Raw genomic sequence first — 20,681 nt, forward strand, 5'->3', positions numbered from 1 at the left:
CATAAAAGAACCAAATGAGGGCCTGACGTCCTTGGGGTTTGAGCAGCAGCATCATTAACCCTATCCTAATCCCCCAGAGGTTCAGGCTGTGTCGGAAGCCAAGTGCATTCTATTGTTGGCGTCCCTTATGGAGGTCATCCCAACTTCTAATGGGGAATGAAGTCCCACCACTCCGGACCACAGGGACCGATAAGATGGCTGAAATGCAGATGAAGAATAGAAAACTCATGAGAGGAGAGAAAGGAAATACAGTGAAGCACTTAGAATAATCCCAACGGCATATTTAGATATTAAAACAGTCTGAGTATAATTTCATGTAGGATGGTATTCACTGTTAGGGATGTGGTTGGGGTTAAAAAAAATGGGATGTTCCATAATTTTTATTAGCTGATAAGTAAAAAAACATATGGGGCTGTTGGGTAAAAGTGAACATTTCCAAACTTCCTGTGCCCACAAGGCCTGTCACAGTAACATGCACAAGCCCAACACGCAGGGGTCAGCGTTCCTGTTTTGTCTTAGTTATATCTCTTCTCTCAACTTCCTTTGTTCTTTTCCAACTAAAAAATAAACTATCTGATAGAAGATCGTGATCTTTCAAGCAGTCAACAGGGAGACCTCCAGGGCAAGTCTTAGAGGAGTCTATATTCTATCTGGAAGAGAGAGACCCTAAGTAGGACTCGAATAAACAGATGAGATCACTCCAGGTACTGCCAAGGGCCTTGATGAAAAGAAAAGGAAGGAATGTCTTGGGGAGTGAATGGCATGACTCCTCTGGGTGGGGTGGTTAGGGGGAGTCTCCAAGAAGGGGAGGGGTCAGTGGGAAGAGTAAGGGGCAAAAGGATAAACTCAGCAGCCCTGAAATGGAAATAAATCAGTGTCTTTGAGGGCAGAGGAGAGACTGTGTGACTGTCAGATCATCAACAGTAAGCCTGGGCAGGTCATTAGAGTGAGAGGCTCCAAGTAATCATGAATAATTTATTCTGATTGTAGTGGGAAGTCGTTAGAGGGTCATAAGCAGGGAAGAGCATCGTGTAATTAACGCTGTGGATGATGGACCAAGAGTGCAGGGCTCCAAGACAGGATGGTGCCCTCGTTTGCTGAGATTTTAGCAGTGAGGACAGTGAGAAACAAATTCAGGGTATAATTTGAAATTGGAACAAGTAAGACTTGGTGATGGAGTCGATATCTGTGGAAAGGAAGTTCAAAGACAAATCCACATGTTTCGGTTCTGCACCTGGAAGAATGATGATCCCATTAACTGAACTGACAAATACTTGGAGCAAAGTCAGAGAATTTGGGGTAGGAAAATCAAGACTTTGCTAGTGGGCACCTTCAAATCAATATGCCTTTTAGACACCAAAGTGCATTTAGGAAGATGGCAGTTGGGTGTGTGCTCCTGGAGCTCTGGGTAGATGTCCTGATAGGAGATGTGAATGTGAGAGGCATCAGATTTTAGGTGATATTTGAAGCTGTGGATCTGGATGAGGTCACAGGAAGAGAAGAGATGCAAGAAGCAGGGACTAGAGCCACTGGGGGCCTCCCAGTAACTAGACCTGTTAAAGGAAAAGCATACTAAGACCTAGGATCTAATTGTCAAGGAAAGTCAATGCTTCTATCCTTCTTATGAAAAGAATCAGATAATTTTACCTCAACACTAAATTTATCATTAGTGCTAATGGCTAACAACTTTATCTCTGATTGAGATTTGTTATAAGCCAAATTGATTGGTTGACTGGCTGGTTGATTGGTCAGTTGGTTGGCTGACTGGTTGGTTGGTTGACTGATTCATTTGTTGGCTGGTTGGTTGGTTGGTTAGTTGGTTGACTGGTTGGTTGGTTGACTGGTTGGTTGGTTGACTGGTTGGTTGGTTCATTGATTGGTTGGCTGGCTGGCTGGTTGTTTGGTTGGCTGGTTGCTTGACTGGCTAGTTGGCTGGTTGATTGGTTGACTGGCTGGTTGACTGATTGGTTGGTTGGTTGATTCATTAGTTGGTTGTCTGATTGACTGGCTAGTTGGTTGGCTAGTTGGTTCATTGGTTGGTTAGCTGGTTGACTGGTTGGTTGACTGGCTAGTTGGCTGGTTGGTTGGTTGACTTTCTGGTTGGTTGGCTGGTTGATTGACTGGTTGGTTGGTTGGTTGACTGGCTGGTTGGTTGGTTGACTGGCTGGTTGGCTGACTGGCTGGTTGGCTGGTTGGTTGGTTGACTGACTGGTTGGTTGGTTGGCTGGTTGCTTTGTTGGTTTTCAGGAAATAAGAATCATATCTAAATACTAAAGCAGTGTTTTCTGTGCTACTTCATCTGTGTATCTGTAAAAATAAGGCCTTGCTTTCTGGGTGGTGTTATTGATGTTGTTGTGGTTGCTAATTTCTTATCAGTCTCTTTTGTCTCAGGACTTAAGAGCAACCCTCTCCCTTACTATCTTAGCAAGGCACCCAAGGGAAGATTTCAACCTGGCTCCAACCTCAATATCATCTGTTGTTATGTGTTATGTGTTAGTGAAGATGTCTCCTTTGAGAGAGCTATAACTGGCTAGGGCTTTGAGCTTCAGAAAATTGTAGAAAGTTTATAAAAAACAGAGGATCTCTGGAACAGACTCTATTTTCTTGACCAGCAGGCCTTGCCAGCCACTCTGTCACAGGCAGAGTCTTGGGACTGAGTTCCTTGGCAGTGACAGAAGACATCTGAGGTTCTGGTTAGCACTTGGAGCCCATAGGACTGTGCCGCGTTCTTTCAGAAAGATCCCTTTGTCATTCTTATTCGTACATTCCAGGATTGAACAGCTGTCATCACCAAAAGTTATTTCTTTTATCTAATCCCCTATGCAGAACTTCATTGACTCTTGATTTAACATTGATGGAGCTGGTGAATAATGCATTATTTTATTAGTACTTTATATAATAAAATGTGGAGTTCAGTTATCATTTTTAAGCCTTACCTTTCCCTAGGCTAAATACATTTCCTTATCTAACCTTGGAGCTTAAAGCAATGAAGAAAAGTTTCTCTGGAGCTTCCTTGTTCTAACTTTTATTTTAATTTCTACTACAACGATATACAAGTGAGTCTTGTGGTTTTTTAAGTCTGTTATTGAACACTTAGCAATGGGCTCAGTGTCTCCCTCTCACTGGCCTTTCTCAGGAGCTGTTATACCAGCACTCATGTACGTTTCTTCTTTTTCATCAGTGATTCTCAGTTTCACATACTTAATCAATGATCTCATTTCTTAACAGTGCGGTTCACTGATAAGGATTGGCTGTAGATTTTGTGGTTATGTTTGTGTTTTAAAGCATCTTCTAAATTTTCGATTCACGTTAGAACTACAGTTCTACGTGGTTTAGGTTGTCTACAGTAACTTTAATAACAGTCCTCTGCAAGCGTTGTTGTAAATAATATCTGCAAACATCAGGATGGGAATTTTGAAAATCCAGACAACAATCCTGACACTGCCAATATCCAGAGTTCATAGGTTACACCAACATTCTAAATATAAACTGAAGTTTTAATCTTGTTTCACACTTATAATTAAGCACTTTTTCACCACATGGGTAGCTGCTTATTACCCAAATGATATTTACCATGGTAAAAGAATAAATATACATCATTATCTGTTCAAAATTCTTAATGTATGTTTTTAGCCACTAATAATCTTTTTTTCTTTAATAGGATGTACCAATGGGTCAGCATAATTTTCAAAATCGCACCTTAAGGTATGATATACACTCCGTTTTCTAATTTCCTAAAGGCTTAACTGTTCTTTATTTATTCCTGAAAGTAATTTTCATCAACTATAATAATTCTGAAGGCTATTTCTTCTAAAAAAGAGTAGCTGCTTGTGAAAAGCCCTATCAAGTTGCATTCAGCTTCTAAAAATAAGATTATTGATATCTTTTCTTTTTAGAATTAAAAGAGGGAAAACACTGCCTAGTAAACTCTTTAGAACTTCAAACTGTTTTCTTAAAAACCATTCTTCATATTAATTTGGAGTAAAGAACTGAACTTTCTTAAAATGAGTATGTTAAAGTTATATTTTTGAGGTTGAATCCTAGAGATAAAAGCAAGATAAGTCCAGCCTTTTGATAGTGAAAAGAAGTGCAACCCACCCTGCTCAAACAAAGAAAAAATGCCTCCACCAGTGGCCAAGGGCCCACTGTCATCCTCCACAGGGTCTCAGACATTACTCCTTTCCCTTGTCTGCGTTCCTCTAGCTTTGGGGCTCAGAACCTTCCTTTAGTTTGGGAATTAAGTGCTTTTTCTTGAAGATGTCAGGATAATTTGGGGGCTTCCCTGGTGGCTCAGATGGTAAAGAATCTACCTGCGATGCTGGAGACCCAGGTTCAATCCCTAGGTCGGGAAGATCCCCTGGAGAAGGAAATGACAACCCAATCCAGGATTCTTGCCTGGAGAATCCCCTGGACAAAAGACCCTGGTGGGCTACAGTCCATGGGGTTGCAGAGAGTCAGACACGACTAAGTGACTAATGCTAGGATAGTTAATGAACGGCCCCAAACTTAAAACTGTTCTTTCCCCGCTTAAGAGAGGAGTTTATTCCTGTAGAAAATGCATTGTATCAAAGTGGAAAATGAACATAAATAATTAGATCATTAGCTGCCAGATCTTTAGTGCACTCTCTCCCGAATCCCTCTGCGTGACTTTATCTTTGTTGTCATGAGCTCCGATTTGTATTTTGTGTAAAACTTGAAATTTTAACATTGACCTATCACACTTAGAGCCCTATGTTATCTGGAAAATGGAGTTCTTGGGCTTTTGAAGTATTATTTTTTTGGTGGCAAATGCCCAATTAAAGAAAGCTTAAGCTACTTTAAGAAGTGTTTTGGACCCCATAACGTCTCTTTAGAAGGCCTAGCTGTTCAAGCCAGTAAGAAATGAGCACATCTGCAAACAGCTGTCTGTGGAATTTCGCGAACATCTTTCCACTTTGTACAGTAGGTCCCCTACATACAAATGAGTTCTCTTCTTTTTTTTTTTTTTCTGTTTTAATATTTGTTTTTTATTTTTATTTTTTTTTCCATTTATTTTTATTAGTTGGAGGCTAATTACTTTACATCATTACAGTAGTTTTTGTTATACATTGAAATGAATTAGCCATGGATTTACATGTATTCCTCATCCCGGTCCCCCCTCCCACCTCCCTCTCCACCCGATCCCTCTGGGTCTTCCCAGTGCGCCAGGCCTGAGCACTTGTCTCATGCACCCAACCTGGGCTGGTGATCTGTTTCACGCTAGATAATATACAAGTTTCAATGCTGTTCTCTTGAAACATCCTACCCTCACCTTCTCCCAGAGTCCACAAGTCTGTTCTATACATCTGAGTCTCTTTTTCTGTTTTGCATATAGGGTTATCGTTACCATCTTTCTAAATTCCATATATATGTGTTAGTATACTGTAATGGTCTTTATCTTTCTGGCTTACTTCGCTCTGTATAATGGGCTCCAGTTTTATCCATCTCATTAGAACTGATTCAAATGAATTCTTTTTCGTAAGTCCAGTTTTGTTCAAATGTCCAACAAAGTTATTCTAGATACCCAACTAACACAATTGGCTCTATACTAGTGTACTGTGATAAGTTTATAATACTTCTCACACAGATGATATGTACACAGAAAGCAAACACAAAGGATAAAGAAAGCATTTTTACCCTTATAATACAGTGTGTTGAAAAGTGCAGTGGTATGGTACAGCAACTGGCACATAATGTGTGCGTCTTTGAAAGTTCACTACGCAAAGGTTCATATATAAAGGGCTTCCTCTACATGATCCAGCCTCTTATCTCTCTGCTCCTCCCCGCAGTCTCCTTCCAGAGTCGATTTACTGAAATTACAGTGAGAAAGGCTCCTGGGGCAAGTCCAGCATGGGCAGTGTCTTTTGGGATGAGCGCTGTCTGAAAGACAGTGATCGTAAGCTGTCATTTTTATCTGCACCAGGGCTACGGGAAATCTAATTTCATGCCTACAGCGTTGCTCCAGGGTGGACGCTACAGCCATTATCCATTTAGGAAGAAAGAAACGGAGGTGCCAGGTCAGAAGAGGACCAGAGCCGCGTGGCCGGGGGAGGCACGCCCGTGGTTTATGCCCAGGCTCTAGGACGCTGAAGCCTGTGTTCCTAGATGCTCTCCGGTCCTGCCTGCCCTCCTGGGAGCCTCCTCCGTATCTCCTCCACTTTCCTCTGTGGTGGTTGGCCTTTGGTGGCCCCAAGCCTCACAGGGAGAGCCTGTCTTTCAAGCCAGCCCAGACTTCCCTAGCACATCCTGGCTTTGTAACACAGTCAAGGTCATAAAACCTCTCTGAGCCCCCAGCCCGGTGGTGAGGGGGCCTCCCAGGGCAGTAAAACATCATCTGAGGTTCAACAGGAACTGCACCTCCTTAGGTAGAGTAGCCCAGCCTGTGGGTGGGGCAGGTTAGGGGAGGAGCTTAAGAGAGAGAAAATGGAAAGGGGGCTTGAGGATAGAGCCGGGGTCTGTGAGTCCCTGGGAAGCCAACGGGAGCCCAGAGGCAGGAAGATCAGAAATGCTGAAACGCTGACAGCCTGAGGAGCAAGGCCCTGGTTGGTGAATTAAGAATTGCTTAGAGATAGATGATCAGCCCCAAGCACAGCCTCTCAGCAGAGGTCACAAAGCTACGGAGACCAGTAAGCTGTTTATATGTTAAGAACTGTCGTCCAGAAAATCAGTGAATACAGAGGATGCATAATAACAGGCATTTATTGGCTACTCCATGTGCCACATGTACTGGGTTGAGCACCACGCAGGCGTCATCTGTTGTGTGCTAAGTCGCTTCTGTCGTGTCCAACTCTTTTTGGCCCTCTAGACTGAGCCTGCCAGGCTCCTCTGTGCGTGGGATTTGCCAGTCAAGAATACTGGAGTGGGTTGCCATGCCCTCCTCCGGGGGATCTTCCCTACCCAGGGATCAAACCCGCATCTCTTATGTCTTCTACACTGGCAGACAGGTTCTTTACCGCCTGGCATCACAGTCCATGGAATTCTCCAGGCCAGAATACTGGAGTGGATAGCCTTTCCCATCTCCAGGGGATCTTCCCAACCCAGGGATTGAACCCAGGTCTCCCGCACTGCAGCAGATTCTTTACCAACTTACACCAGCTGAGCTACCAGGGAAGCCCAAGAATACTGAAGTGGGTAACCTCTCCCTTCTCCAGCGGATCTTCCCAATCCAGGAATCGAACCAGGTTCTCCTGCATTGCAGGCAGATTCTTCACCAAGCTGAGCTACCAGGGAAGCCCAAGAATAGTGAAGTGGGTAGCCTCTCCCTTCTCCAGCGGATCTTCCCAATCCAGGAATCGAACCAGGTTCTCCTGCATTGCAGGCAGATTCTTCACCAAGCTGAGCTACCAGGGAAGCCCAAGAATACTGAAGTGGTTAGCCTCTCCCTTCTCCAGCGGATCTTCCCGACCCAGGGATCGAACCGAGTTCTCCCACATTGCAGGCAGATTCTTCACCAAGCTGAGCTACCAGGGAAGCCCAAGAATACTGAACTGGGTAGCCTCTCCCTTCTCCAGCGGATCTTCCCAACCCAGGAATCAAACCAGGTTCCCCTGCATTGCAAGTGGATTCTTTACCAGCTGAGCTACCAGGGAAGCCTGGCATCATCTAAGCTAATCCTAAAACAGATTCACAAAGACAGTGCCACCGTTAAGCCCCAGACATATGAGTGAAGGGCTCAATTTTCCTGTGAGCCTCGAAGCACCTACACTGCTCCTTCTTAGACTTGGTGGCGCTTTGTGAAAGAGAGATTTCAACTTTTTGACCAAGTTGAAGTCGAGAATCTCAAGTCTAGGCACAGGGCTGATAAAAAGAAAATAGAGGGAGCTCCTTAGTCACAAATGAGAATACGCCATCCCCGGTGACTGCTAAGATGCCTGGCTTTTTTCTAAAAGAAAGATCAAAATTAATTTGCCTCCCAGTTTAGCTTGGAATTTGGCTTGCTAAAACCTCTGAATTCCATTAGCTTGGTGTTGACAGGTGGATCACTTAACATTGTTCTGTTTTGGGACCAAACCTAACCTTGACCTGTTTAAAGAAGCTAGGACTTGAAGGTGGGAATTCACCAACAGTGATGTAATAATTGTATTACCCATCTGTCTCATTAATGATAATTCCACCAGATTTGATTACAGATAAATATGACATTGCACATTTAATACTGTTTTCATCTGTATAGAGAGGCAGTTCTAAAATTGGAAGAGTATTATTTTATGCCAGAGTAGAAGGTCTGTTCAGTGAGTAACTTAACCAAATACAACACAGGGAAGCCTTGTGCTCGCTCCCATGGGGCTAGGTGACTTGTGGGCACCTGGATTCAGATGCAGGCTGGCTCAAGCCAGTTTTTGAAGGGCCAGATGGGCTTATACTCTGCAGCAGATGTTTCACTTTTAAAAACAGATATTATTTTCATTTTTTATTTTACATCATTCTCATGATAATTATCAGATTAACCTTGGAGAATGCATTCTTGTCTTGGCACAATAAAATGCAAAGCATCTTATATTATGGCCCAAGATTATTCACTTTGAGATCAAGTGAGTAGTCTGCAAGTGTAAGAGGGGTTTTCTGTGAACAGCACTCTCAAAAACTGAGGAACATTTAATTACAGACAAAAAAGCTTTGACACGTCTCAAAGAAGACTACAGTTCTGCAAATTCTTGCAAACTGACCAAGGAAAACATGAAACAGGAATGATTATTTTGTCCCAGTCCAAATTTTTGCAAGGGAATTTCCAAACCCAGTATGTTCTATCAAAAAATAAAGTTTATAAAGGCAACAATTCAAGGGCTAGTGCATCTCATAGGACAGAAACCTCTTTTATCTCAAACACAAAGTACATATCTTTCAGTGTTGCTTTTTAATTTCACTCAGTGGTAAAGGAACATTTTACGGTGCTAAAAACTAACCAATTCATTCAATCCACAAAGTGACTATATCTTAATAGACAAAAGGCTGCATATAGACTATAATTGCCTTTTTAAAAAAATTCAATTAGCAGAATCAGACAGAGATTTTGCTATCATAGGACCACAAGTTTACTGTTTAGTAATATTCTTACCCAAAATATTTCTTCCATCATACAGAACCAAGTCACAAAAGAAAAGATTTGAAGAGGAATTAAATGAAAGGATGATTCAAGCAATTGATGGAATCAATGCACAAAAGTGAGTACTTTTTCATCTTCAATTATCCTTCATCTATTATTTCAACCCTATTATTTGAAAATAATGATATGTTTTCCAAAAAAATTTCACCCCAAACTCTGTCATACTTATCACGACAAAGCCAAGGTTTCTAAGACAGTTCATTCTTTTCACCTCAATCATTCTTAATGATAGCTTTTGTTCATTGTATTTCATCTCAAAAAATGTTTGATTCCTGCCTAATAAATCCTCCCCAAGTAAATTACTGACGAGCAATAGATAGGTTATTAGAGAGAGAAAAATTATAGCTTAATATGTTCAGTAAGGATATTTTTTAAAGATCAATAGAGATGCCACATGGAAAAATCATGAAGTTGTTATTGTGTGACACTATCCATTCAAAATGCCCCTACCTCCGCTGCCTCCCAAAAGCAGAGTGTGTGGAGGCACCTGTGTTCAAATGCTGAAAGAGTGCCTTGTGTGTTAGAATCTGAATTCAGGGAGGCAGTGGGGAGAAGACTGAGTCTTTAGAGGGCACAATTGTTCAGTCTAGGAAGCCAAGAATCGGTGTTGTAGTTTTAAATGGTCCAGGAATGTGGGATAAAGGACTTAAAGAAGGTGGGGACTTCCATGGCCTGGACAGAGTGATTATTACCTTCAGTGGCCTTCGAGCTCTCCATGGCCAAAGTCACGGAGGGCAGCTTTGCAGCTCAGGAAGCAGCCTGCTACTCATTAGATGCTCCATAAAGTTTTGTTGGGTTAAATTGTGGTGAAAACCTGAGTAGATCCAAATGAAGAGCTTTTATGCACATGTTTTCATCCTTACGGAAACCAATTGAATTTTTATCATGAAAGTTGACTCCTGGGAAGTGTAAATGATTTTTCACCTAGAATTCTGTCCCCAAAATTAAAGCTTTGAAAAAGGCATGCCTCTTCTAGACTGTGACTTTTAAGTGTTCATAGCAAATTATTTACAGGACTTAAGAAAGAATCACATGAGTGCGGGTATGTGTGCATGTGATGTGTATATGTGTGTTTGTGTACATATACAATAAAGTACAGTTAGTCTCCTACCTTCGAATGAGCTCTGTTCTGAGAGCACCTTCGTAAGTCCACTCTTGTTTAAGTCCGTCTAAGTTAGCCCAGGTGTTCAACTAACACAGTCAGCTATATAGTACTGTACTGTGATAGGTTTATAATACTTTTCACACAAATAATACAGTAAAAACAAACACAGAAAATAAAGAAAACATTGACTGTTACAGTACAGTACCTTGGAAAGTGCACTAGTGCACTGTAACAACTGGCGGACAGGGGCGGCATCAAGTGAACAGGCAAGAAGATTTACTGACCAGAGGATCGAGAGGAGGTGGGAGATGGTAGAGCTGATGAGTCGTCAGCAATAGGAGATGCAGGGCCGGCTGCAATGTCACTCACGCCGGACACGACTGGACAAGCGAAGGCTCGTTTAAAAGTTCACAGCTTGAAGGTCCGTTTATAGGGCACTCCCTGTATCTTGGTCAGGCTAGAGTTAAAATTCGGATATGCCAGCCTCCTGAGTGCACCCTGCCTAGCCCCTTTCACATACTCCAAACGCATAAAGCCTGCCACCTGCAGAGCGTGCAGGCCATGCCAACAATGCCCGGACAGGTGCTTTGCTTTGGCCGGTACCAGGATCAAAGTGACAAAACAGCCTAACTCCACCCTGATTGAACCCCACTACCCCACAACTAAGGAACGATGACTTCCTGGAATGCACTGGAAGCCAAAACCCAGGGAAGTCTGATCTCACACAGTGTAGATTCATTCAACCGGAGGAAATAGCAGTTACTACTCTGCAGCCCACTGGAATAAAACACAGCAGCAGAAGAAGAAATCTTGTTCCCTGACAAAGTTTAGCCAATTACAATGATATTAATAGTAATCAAAAGCGAATGTATAAAATCAGCCTCAGCGTGTCTTCATGCAGGATGCCTACCTTGTTAAACTGCTTTTGTGCCCACCTTTTAGAACCTTCCTACTAAAGGAATTGTTAGAAAGTACATCATTGGCTTTGCTTTATTTTTGTCAAGGTTGTTCGTGAATTGTCTGTCTCTACTGTGTCACTTTGTATTCAAATACGTGTTTAGTGACCACATTTGTGGTCCAGTGCAGTTCTCTTCTAAAGCCTTGGTTAACATTGGTGTAGTGGCTTATGCTGTGATTTTCCCAACATGTTTCAGAAATCAAATGGGCAAAAAAGTCACGCCATACTGGAAGATCAAAAGGGAAATTTTGTAACTGGAAGCTGTTATGCACCTATTTTTTAATTAGCATCGCTCCCATTCTGTTTGCCCCCTACTCATTAACCTCCCTTGCTCCCTTGTTCTTCCATAAGATGTTCTTCCGTCTCACTTGATTCTCCCTTGACGGTTCAGGAGGGACTCCAGGCTTGATGTACCATTCAGTTGTTCTCTGCTATTGACATAAAATAGTGATTTGTATGCAGATTTCAAAGTGTTCATTCCTTGACTCATTTAGCAAGCATTTGTTAAAGGGGTAGCATTGTCCTCACTTGCTTGGCATCAGACATCCCAAGACCCAAATCACAGTGTTACCCGTCAAAGCCCCAAGTGAGGGGATGAGAGATCTCTGCCCTAATGCCCTACGGTTGTGACAGGTAGAGAGGAGCAGGACACCCCCAGAGGCTGAGTCTCGAGTATTCTGGAGGAGGTGGCACCTGGGCTAAATCTTGGGGGAAACTTAGAGAAAATGGGAAAGCTTCAAGGTGTGATTGCAGGATGCACCTGGGTCAGAGTGCAGTTTTAAACACCATCAGAACACAGGGCGCCCCTGCAGGAATCTCTCAGGGTAAAGAGGCTTGAATGGGAAGCTGGTTGCCCTGAGAAGTCAGCCTGAAATGCTGAGGTTGGTTCTAAGCAGTGACTGTGTCATCACCTCCACTCTGCTGGTGTGTGGAGGATTTGTTAGATCCTAAAAGTGAATTATACAGAGCCAAACCAGATATGGCCAGGCCCCATCAGGACAGAGCTCAGAGAAGAGATTTTTGATTTAGTCTGGGTAGGTGATATTGACTGAAAAAAAATACGCACAACTTGAGAGTGTTAAGTTTTATTCTAGCAAAATGGGAACTATAGGGGATTCCTAGGTGGTGCTAGTGGTAAAGAATCTACCCACCAATGCACGAGACATAAGAGACACAGGTTTGATCCCTGGGTCAGGAAGATCCCCTGGAGGAGGAAATGACTACCCACTCCAGTATTCTTGCTGAAAGAATCCCATGGACAGAGGAGCCTGGTGGGCTACAGTCCATGGGGTCGCAGAGTCGGACATGACTAAGCACTTAGCATGCATGGCCTAGGAGACAGCCTCTTAGTAGCGCTAAGGAACTGCTTCGAAGAGGACAGGCAGGAGGTCAGTATATGTGTGACTTTGGTGAAAGGGGGATACATGCAATCCAGCACACGATTTGGCAAAATGTTCTGTTAGTCATGAAGAGCAGATGTCCCCATTAGCAATTCTAGTGCTTTTCTAGACATGAGAAGATGCAAAAAATTGAGAAGATTGAAAAGATTTTCTAACCTTCTCCTGAGAATATCTATCTGAAGGCCTGCTTTGGCAGTTTTCTCAGAGCACAGAGGGCCTCATTCCTGATCTGTGCCCTGAACCTCTTTGAGGGTGTGTTGAAGGTCAGCGACTGCAGTGACCACTGACCTAATCCTTGTAGCAGCAGGTGGCAAGTGACAATTTTTTGTTGGCAGCAAGGTCAGAGGGAAGGTCATGCACAGTAGGTCTGCAGCATGGGGTCATACTGGAAGCTTCTCTGGGAGGTGCACAGTAGGGAGACGAAGCCCTGTGTGGGGGCCACCAGGCCAGCCCCCCAACACCAGCTTTGTCTCTTGGAGTAGTGTGCACTCCTGTAAGATTCATCATAATAAAGGGTGTGCTGTACAGTTAATATTCAGATGGAATTACCATATCAGGTTCTTCCAAATTGGTTTAAAAAAAAAAAGCAGTAAGAAAGAGATCATGTGAAAAGTTTAAAGGGAAAAGACAGGGGCCTCTCTGGTACATGAAAGAAGCTGGTGAGTCAATGAAGGACGCAGGAGTCAAGTTGAATTGTGTCTGAATGGAGCAGTGGAGTCCATGCCTGGGTGGATGACTGGCAGACCCAGGGCTAAGGAAGGATCAGGCATCCACAGTGAGAGAACACTTGTCCAGAACCACTTATTTCAGCTGTGGGTTCATGGACCCACCTTCCCAAATGCCACAGGTTCACCCAGGGCCTTAATGCACAGCTGAGGCCACTGAGGCCTTCAGAATCAATGTTGTAAACATAGATAGGTGTGTTCCTCAGCTGGCACTGCTGGACAAAATGCCATGGGCTGGGAGTTAAACAATAAAAATTTATTTTCTCCCCACTCTGAAGGCTGGAAGTGTGAGCTCAGGACGCCAGCATGGTTGGCTTCTGGTGAGAACTCTCCTCGACCTGCACAGGGCAGCCCCCTTACTGTGTGTCCGTGTGGCCTTTCCTCAGGACTGTGCAGAGAAGGAGAGAGAGTGGACTCTCTGGCCTTATAAGGACACTCATCCTCTCGGGCCAGGGCCCCACCCTTAGGACTTCAGTCAGCTCTAACCAGTTCCTTAGCAGCCCCATCTCCAGGTACACACACCGTGGTTTATAGGCCTTCGACATGTGAAGCGGCGGACACAGACATGCAGTCCATCATAGGAGGAAGGTGGTCTTCCCTCTAGCATCCACTTTGCTAACGTGCGCGTGTGCTCAGGCATGTCTGAGTCTTTGTGACCACATGGACTGTGGCTTGCCAGGCTCCTCTGTCCGTGGGATTCTCCAGGCAAGAATAGTGCACTGCGTTTCATTTTCTCCTGAAGGGGATCTTCCTGACCCAGGGATCCAACCCTAGGCTCTGTTTCACACGGGTCCTGCATTAGAAGGCAGATTCTTTACCACTGAGCCACCCAGGAAGCCTGTTCCAAAATAATGCCGCATGTGGATGTGAGTGTACTTTGCCCCTGAGCTCAAGTCAAGATCTTCTTTAGAATTTCCTTTCTTGACCTCAGCCTAGCACAAAAACAAGTTAGCGTAAATTAATTGAAATTCATTTATTGTGTAGCCCAGGAGTGAATTGACTTTCTTCATGCCAGAGACCAGCTGGGTCAGGAACAGTGTCAGGAGACTGAAAACCACACGTTCTCCATTCTGTTGTCTCCCTGTAATTCCAGTTCCCCAAAATATTTGACCTTCTCAGCACACACAACTCTTTGCTACTCAAGATATCCAGATTACATTTATAAATTTCTGAATTTCCTAGAAAAATCAGTAACCAGAACAGAGGCCACCGTGGAGAACCCCCAGAGGCATGAGGCTCGTGAGAAAGGATTTACCCCCCTTAATGGTGAGGACAAACAAGAAAGAATGTGCCCATTAGTTATGGCTTCATGGAGGAAGCCTTTGGCCAAACCCGACCTGCTGGAGAAAAGAAAGGGACAGGCGATAGTCGTGGGTCCCGTATTCTCACCCTAAATTTCTTTGCTGCAGGGGATTCAAGATGTTATGGAAAAACCAGATGAACTTTTTGGCCAACCTACCGTAAGTTCATAAGACTTGATCCCTGGATGGAAGCTTGGGGAAATGACTGAATTCCAATTGTTGATTCTAGGAATTTGCCCATTGGAATCCTGGCTGCACATTAGTTGTGTCACTGCACAACTAATTAGCCATGAGGCCATTTTGCTACAATAGATAAAATGGTTGATTCACAGCTTTGGATTCATTCCACTAGAAGATGATAACATATCAATCCTAACAGATCCTTCAGTGAGCAGTCATGTCTCCCATCCATCAAAACCAGAAGTTTACCAAACTAAGGCAAATGCATAAAAGGCAGGCTAGTAATTCTAAGTGCCTTCAGAGTCCGCTGGGAGTAGAGCAGAGGGATGCTGCTATTTCTCATCAACATGTGTAATGTGTATCACTGGTGAGACGTACCCAGACTCTACTGAAATGTCCCATCACATGGCCAGTGCTTATATTTCCCCAAATCATCTAAACCAAGTCCTGTGCCAAATACCACAGTTCTGTCTACATCATGTTCACTATCAAACAGCAAAAAAGTGTTCACCACTTTCAGAAATTTGTACTCATTAGCAATCACACAGCCATTCATTTGGGGGCTGGGAAGGATAGGAGCTTGAGTCTTCTTTGCCTCCGACTTCAGTTGCATGATAAGTTTGGCAGAGACAGCACAGAAAGCAAGCTGTTGTGTCTAAAGACGTCAAAGAACCAACAATTAATGTTCCTGGAGACTGTTGCGGATTACTGGCCTGCCTTCTATGTATTTGCCTTAGTTTGGTAAACTTCTGGTTTTGATGGATGGGAGACATGACTGCTCACTGAAGGATCTGTTAGGATTGATATATTATCATCTTCTAGTGGAATGAATCCAAAGCTGTGAATCAACCATTTTATCTATTGTAGCAAAATGGCCTCATGGCTAATTAGTTGTTCAGTGACACAACTAGTGTGCAGCCAGGATTCCAATGGGCAAATTCCTAGAATCAACAATTGGAATTCAGTCATTTCCCCAAGCTTCCATCCAGGGATCAAGTCTTATGAACTTATGGTAGGTGCTAGGGACAAAAGGAAAGCCAAATCTTATCTTGAGTACGTCCTGTCCACCTACAAGACAAACAGGTGACTAAAATGTAGAAATATGGGGGCCCCACTAATGAGGAGCTGGTTCTATCTCCGCCTTATAAATTTCATTCATATTTTATTTCCAAGCTTATATTATCCAAGCATTTTTTTAAAATGGATTTTTCATTCTCAGTAAAGAAAAAAAAACTTTTTAATAAGTTCTTGGCATACATTATTCATAGTTTGATATCCATAATGAATACAGGGTTCTAAAAATGAGGACAGTTAAAATCTATCTTAAATTTTATTTTCTGCTCCTTCTAATAGTAACCAACCTTTGATTCCTCCAACTAGCCCCATAAAAGAGAGCAATAACAGATCTCTGCCACTGGTACAGTCATAAGAAATACTAAAAAGGAAAAAGTTTATTTCCCTGATATGTAAAGCTTATAACCTTGAATCCAAAAGTATTTTTAGAGTTCTCATTTTTAATGGCAGTCATTCTGGAATAGATGACTGACTTCTGGGCCTCGGCTGAAACTGCACTGCTATGGTTTAGTCTCCTGGGAAACTCAAGTTCATGGTGATGCATGAGCTGTGAGCATCTTTGGAACTGTCCAGAGGGCCTGGGCATGTGGATCTCCAGGGAGCCCTGGAGATGCTTCTCCTCAGATGGGCTGGTCTGGGTTAGCTTGCTTGTTAACTGTCCTGTGAAACCTCAGTGTACATTGAAACCTGACTCTGAAGTCGGGACGTGGCTGTCCCTGTCATTACAAAATAATGCATGACAGTCACTTGGTCTTTCTTCCTGGATCCTCAAAGACCTTCCCCATTTATCTTTATCTTCTGAATATGTTGCAGACAATCAAAATCCAAAGAGATGTAGGAATTCATGGGAATTGGTCATTGTTTGCACAGGTATAAAATTTTATATACAAAAAATATAATTTTATCTCCAGAAGAATACATACACACACACACACACACACACATATATATATATATATATATATATCTCCCTTTATACAGATATATAGGTATAGATGTAGATATAGCTGTATTGTTATATGTACTTGTAGACATATACATAAATATGCAGGTATTTATATATATATATACTACATGCACAGATGCATGTCATTCAGGTAATTATTTTATAATTATAAAAGTTTTTATTCTAAAGGAAAATCAGAAAATACAGGTAGAAGTCAAAATGCCCAAAGTGTTATGACTTAACCTAGATGGTAATTTATTTTGTTAGTGTTTATTTCTAGGTATTTTTCTTGATGCATTGATTTCAATTTTTCTTATATTTCTATACTCATGACTGTAACAATGTGTATCTCTCTGTTTCACTTAGCTCTATTTCATAAGGTATATGTTAATTTTATTTCCAAAATATGTGACTACACCAGACATTTTATGCTCAGCTTGCTGGATCATACACCAGGGTGGCTGTTTAACCAGGGATTATACTTGATGTTCTGGTGAAGGGTTTTGTCTTTAAGATCTTTCTCTACCTCAACTGCTTTCTCAAAACAGACTTCTCATAGTAAGTCAATGTGTCAGAATGCTTACTTCATGTAACTTTTATTTTTGAACATCTGAGATGTATATATGTATTATGTATGTGTGTGTTTATGTTGGCATCAATGTACTATGTTAGTGATCTGACCTGACTGCCTCTTCTGTTAGTATTTTTACCCATTTTTGAAAACAGTTCAAGCACAATTTTTTTTTACCTTTCAGAAATGAAAAATATGACAATGAAAGTATTTTTAGTAAGCATGAAAGGAGTAAAGTCTTCTTGCCCAGACCTGGAAGCCACTCTAAATGTTTCTGATGCTCTGTGATGAGTTGCTTTCTATAAACTGAGAAAAATAGTGCTCCTCTATGAACCAAACCCTTTTAGGAGATGAAACTAACCACATGATTTCAGTAAAACATTAGCAAATAAACTCATTGATGTACTTGAGTTTTAATGACTTATCTCCCCAATTATTTAAGTTGGATAACTTGATTTTCAATTTGGTATGACAGCTGGTTTGCAATATAAAATTTTCAAAGGAAGGCAGTGTGTGAATAAGAATATTACATTTGCAGATCTTGTTAACAAACCTAGATTCCATATTCCAGTTATTTGGCAATATGAAAAAAGAAGAATGCAAGTCATTTTTTTAAAAAAGTTCCAGGTGTTTGGTTGGAGGTTTGGTTTTAATGATATGTCTGTCCTTTTTATTTCCAGGCAATGGCTCAAGTCCGAAGACATTCAGAGAATCTCATTGCTTTTCTACAATAAAATATTAGAAAAAGAAGTAAGCTATTTTTTTTTCTTCAAAATAATTTTTCCAAAATATTAGCTTTTAAAAACTCCATCATGAACTTATATTCATGTTTTTTAACGTGACATTTAAACTGCCTGTAACCATATCAGATTTCTTTCTAGCTTTTCCTGTGGTTCTTCTGTGCAAGTTTTGTTTTACCACATTTCTGGTTACCAGGTTTCTGTCTTTGGCTCGTCACCTCTCTGAACATTCCTGTTAGTTAATGATAATCTGTGAGATGTAGGGTGAAGGGAAGGGAAGGAGTTAATATCTTGCTCTCTTGGGACTTCCCTGGCGGTCCAGTAATTAAGACTCCATGCTTCCAGTGTCAGGGGTGTGGGTTTGATCCCTGGTGGGGAAACTAACATCCCACATGCCATGCAGTGTGACCAAAAAAACAATATCTTGCTTTCTCAGTGGGACATTTTCTTAGACATAAATGTTTTAAAAGAAAGCAAAACCCCTTCTGACAATACTAATTATTTTAACTTTTTACAAGAGTATGAGAAGAATGAACCCCTGGTTGGGAGAGTTAGAAATACCAAACTTTTAACGTTTGGTACATTTAAATACTTTCACATTATGACTCCTAAAGTAGAGCTGTTTCAGGCACAAATATATAAGCAGACATAATTTGTACAAGTCAAGCTTAAACCAGGATTTGCTAAAATGAATTATTGTTGCAGAAAGGACAACTGTTGTAGGTTGGCCTTATTCATCTGCCTTTTGTTCATGTTGATCTAGAAAAAGAGCAGGGTAGAGGTCATTTGTACCATTTTGCTTTGTAATTACAGTCTTAGTTTGAACAAAAGCTACTATAATAATGGCAACAGTCACAGCCCAGATATTAAAACTTCATTGAGAAAATTTCGTTCATTGTTTTATGGATATTGAAAGGATATAGCAAATATCAAAATTCCTAATTCCTTCCAAAGCTCATCAAGGTTGGATTTTACAGTGATGCCAAAGCAATCTTTTGTACTAGTTAGTGGTCAAGAAGATCATTTTTCTGCTTCTAAGTCAGGAACTTTGACTACAGACAGTTTAGCAAATTGATGTTTGATACAATTTATTATTATTATTGTTATCAAAGAATTTGGAGACTAATGACTACTTATTATTTAAACATTAAATTAGTTCCTTCCTGATAGAAGTCCTTTTCCTTTATTAATACCACAAGGAAATTCCAACTCATGTCTCTACACAGGCCCAGAGAAAGAAGATAAGGGCATAATTGAATACATAAAATATAATCACGTTTCAGCAATTATGTTAGTTTCTTCATCAGCATTGTGACTTACCCTGGCTCTGAAGTCACAAAAGCAACCAAAGGAATATTCTAGTAAATAGAAAGTGATGTTTATTGAAACATGCAGCGTGTGCTGACATTTCCCTGGTGTATTCTCAGAGGCTGCCTTTGAGATTGACTTTAGACAGCGTTGAGATTCAAGCTCACTTCTTGCCCTCCTGCCCCCAGCCTTCTCTGCAGGCCAGCAGGAGGGTTAAAAGGTTGCAAGACAAAGAAGAGAAGCCAGACAACCCAGAGATCCATTATCTGCACCAAAACCCCAGAGGCTAAACCCCCAAAATACATACCTAACTTCCGATAACGGGAAACAGTCTGTGCGGACACACTAATGCAGCTTGCCAGCAGCATTGTTTCAGGGGGTTTTGGTAGGCTTGCCACAAAAAACCTTATTTCCTTAAATTTTATCATAGAACCCTTTTGGAGGAGCTGTAAGTTTGGAAGCCCGGGTTCGGGAGCCAGTCCCCCTGGGTGGAGATCCTGCTGTGCTTGTGTGTCTTTCTGAGAATGTTCATGAGTCATCCTGGTTCGAAATTTTTTTCATCCAAAACTAGGGACCGTAATAGTTCCTGCTGCAGGCAGTTTTTGTTGAGGATGAAATGACTCAGTCCACTCAAAGCACTGCACGTGCCTGGCGGATCATCACATAGTATAAGGGGACATGTGACGGATCATTGTCATCATGAGTGCAAGGCTGGCTGGCGTTTCCTGCATAACTCGCCAGGGGCAGCCTCGGGCGGGTAGCTGCGCTGGTCAGTTTACGATCCTGGATGTTGAGGAAAGCCATGTGGACCAGCCGATTCCGCAGCATGAGGAGAAAGAATCCAACAGCCCGGCCCAGACGGGCCAACAAATGTTCATGGAGAGTGGAGCCTGCTGGTCTGGTCTTGTAACTTCACTCACCACCTCTCAATAATACAATAAAAGAGTAAAATGGATAAATAAAACGAGCAAACTGCATTTCCTCCATACTCTTCAAAGTCAAGTACCCCTCTATGAAAAGCCACTTGCTTTCCCCAAGTAGCCGTGGAACTCAGACCCTCAGGGGAGCCAGGATGCCCGCTCGCTCCTGGTACCAAGGCTGCTCTCTCGTGTCTCTGGCCAGGCGCTCTGTCTCCTTGCTGGAGGGCTTCAGTTACCTCTAAATGGGCTTCTGAACAGGTCGACTGGTAAAAACCGTGCTCCGGAGTCCCTCTCACAGCTCGTTTGCAGGGAGGAAGCGCACATTGTCAGGG

The 20,681-nt window shown here is 42.2% G+C and overlaps 1 protein-coding gene across 3 annotated transcripts in view; it reads left to right on the forward strand.

The window, feature by feature from the left end:
• The window catches only part of ADCY2 (adenylate cyclase 2), a 441,756-nt gene that overhangs the window by 313,337 nt on the left and 107,738 nt on the right, over nucleotides 1-20,681 (forward strand). For all 3 annotated transcript variants that reach the window (XM_070476469.1, XM_070476467.1, XM_070476470.1), the window contains 3 exons: nucleotides 3,662-3,705; nucleotides 9,099-9,179; nucleotides 18,062-18,131. In XM_070476469.1, coding sequence (XP_070332570.1) covers nucleotides 3,662-3,705; nucleotides 9,099-9,179; nucleotides 18,062-18,131 — 195 coding nt within the window. The remainder of the gene's footprint in view (nucleotides 1-3,661; nucleotides 3,706-9,098; nucleotides 9,180-18,061; nucleotides 18,132-20,681) is intronic.

Source organism: Odocoileus virginianus, chromosome 14 (genome assembly GCF_023699985.2).
Source record: "Odocoileus virginianus isolate 20LAN1187 ecotype Illinois chromosome 14, Ovbor_1.2, whole genome shotgun sequence".
NCBI classification, from domain to species: Eukaryota; Metazoa; Chordata; class Mammalia; order Artiodactyla; family Cervidae; genus Odocoileus; species Odocoileus virginianus.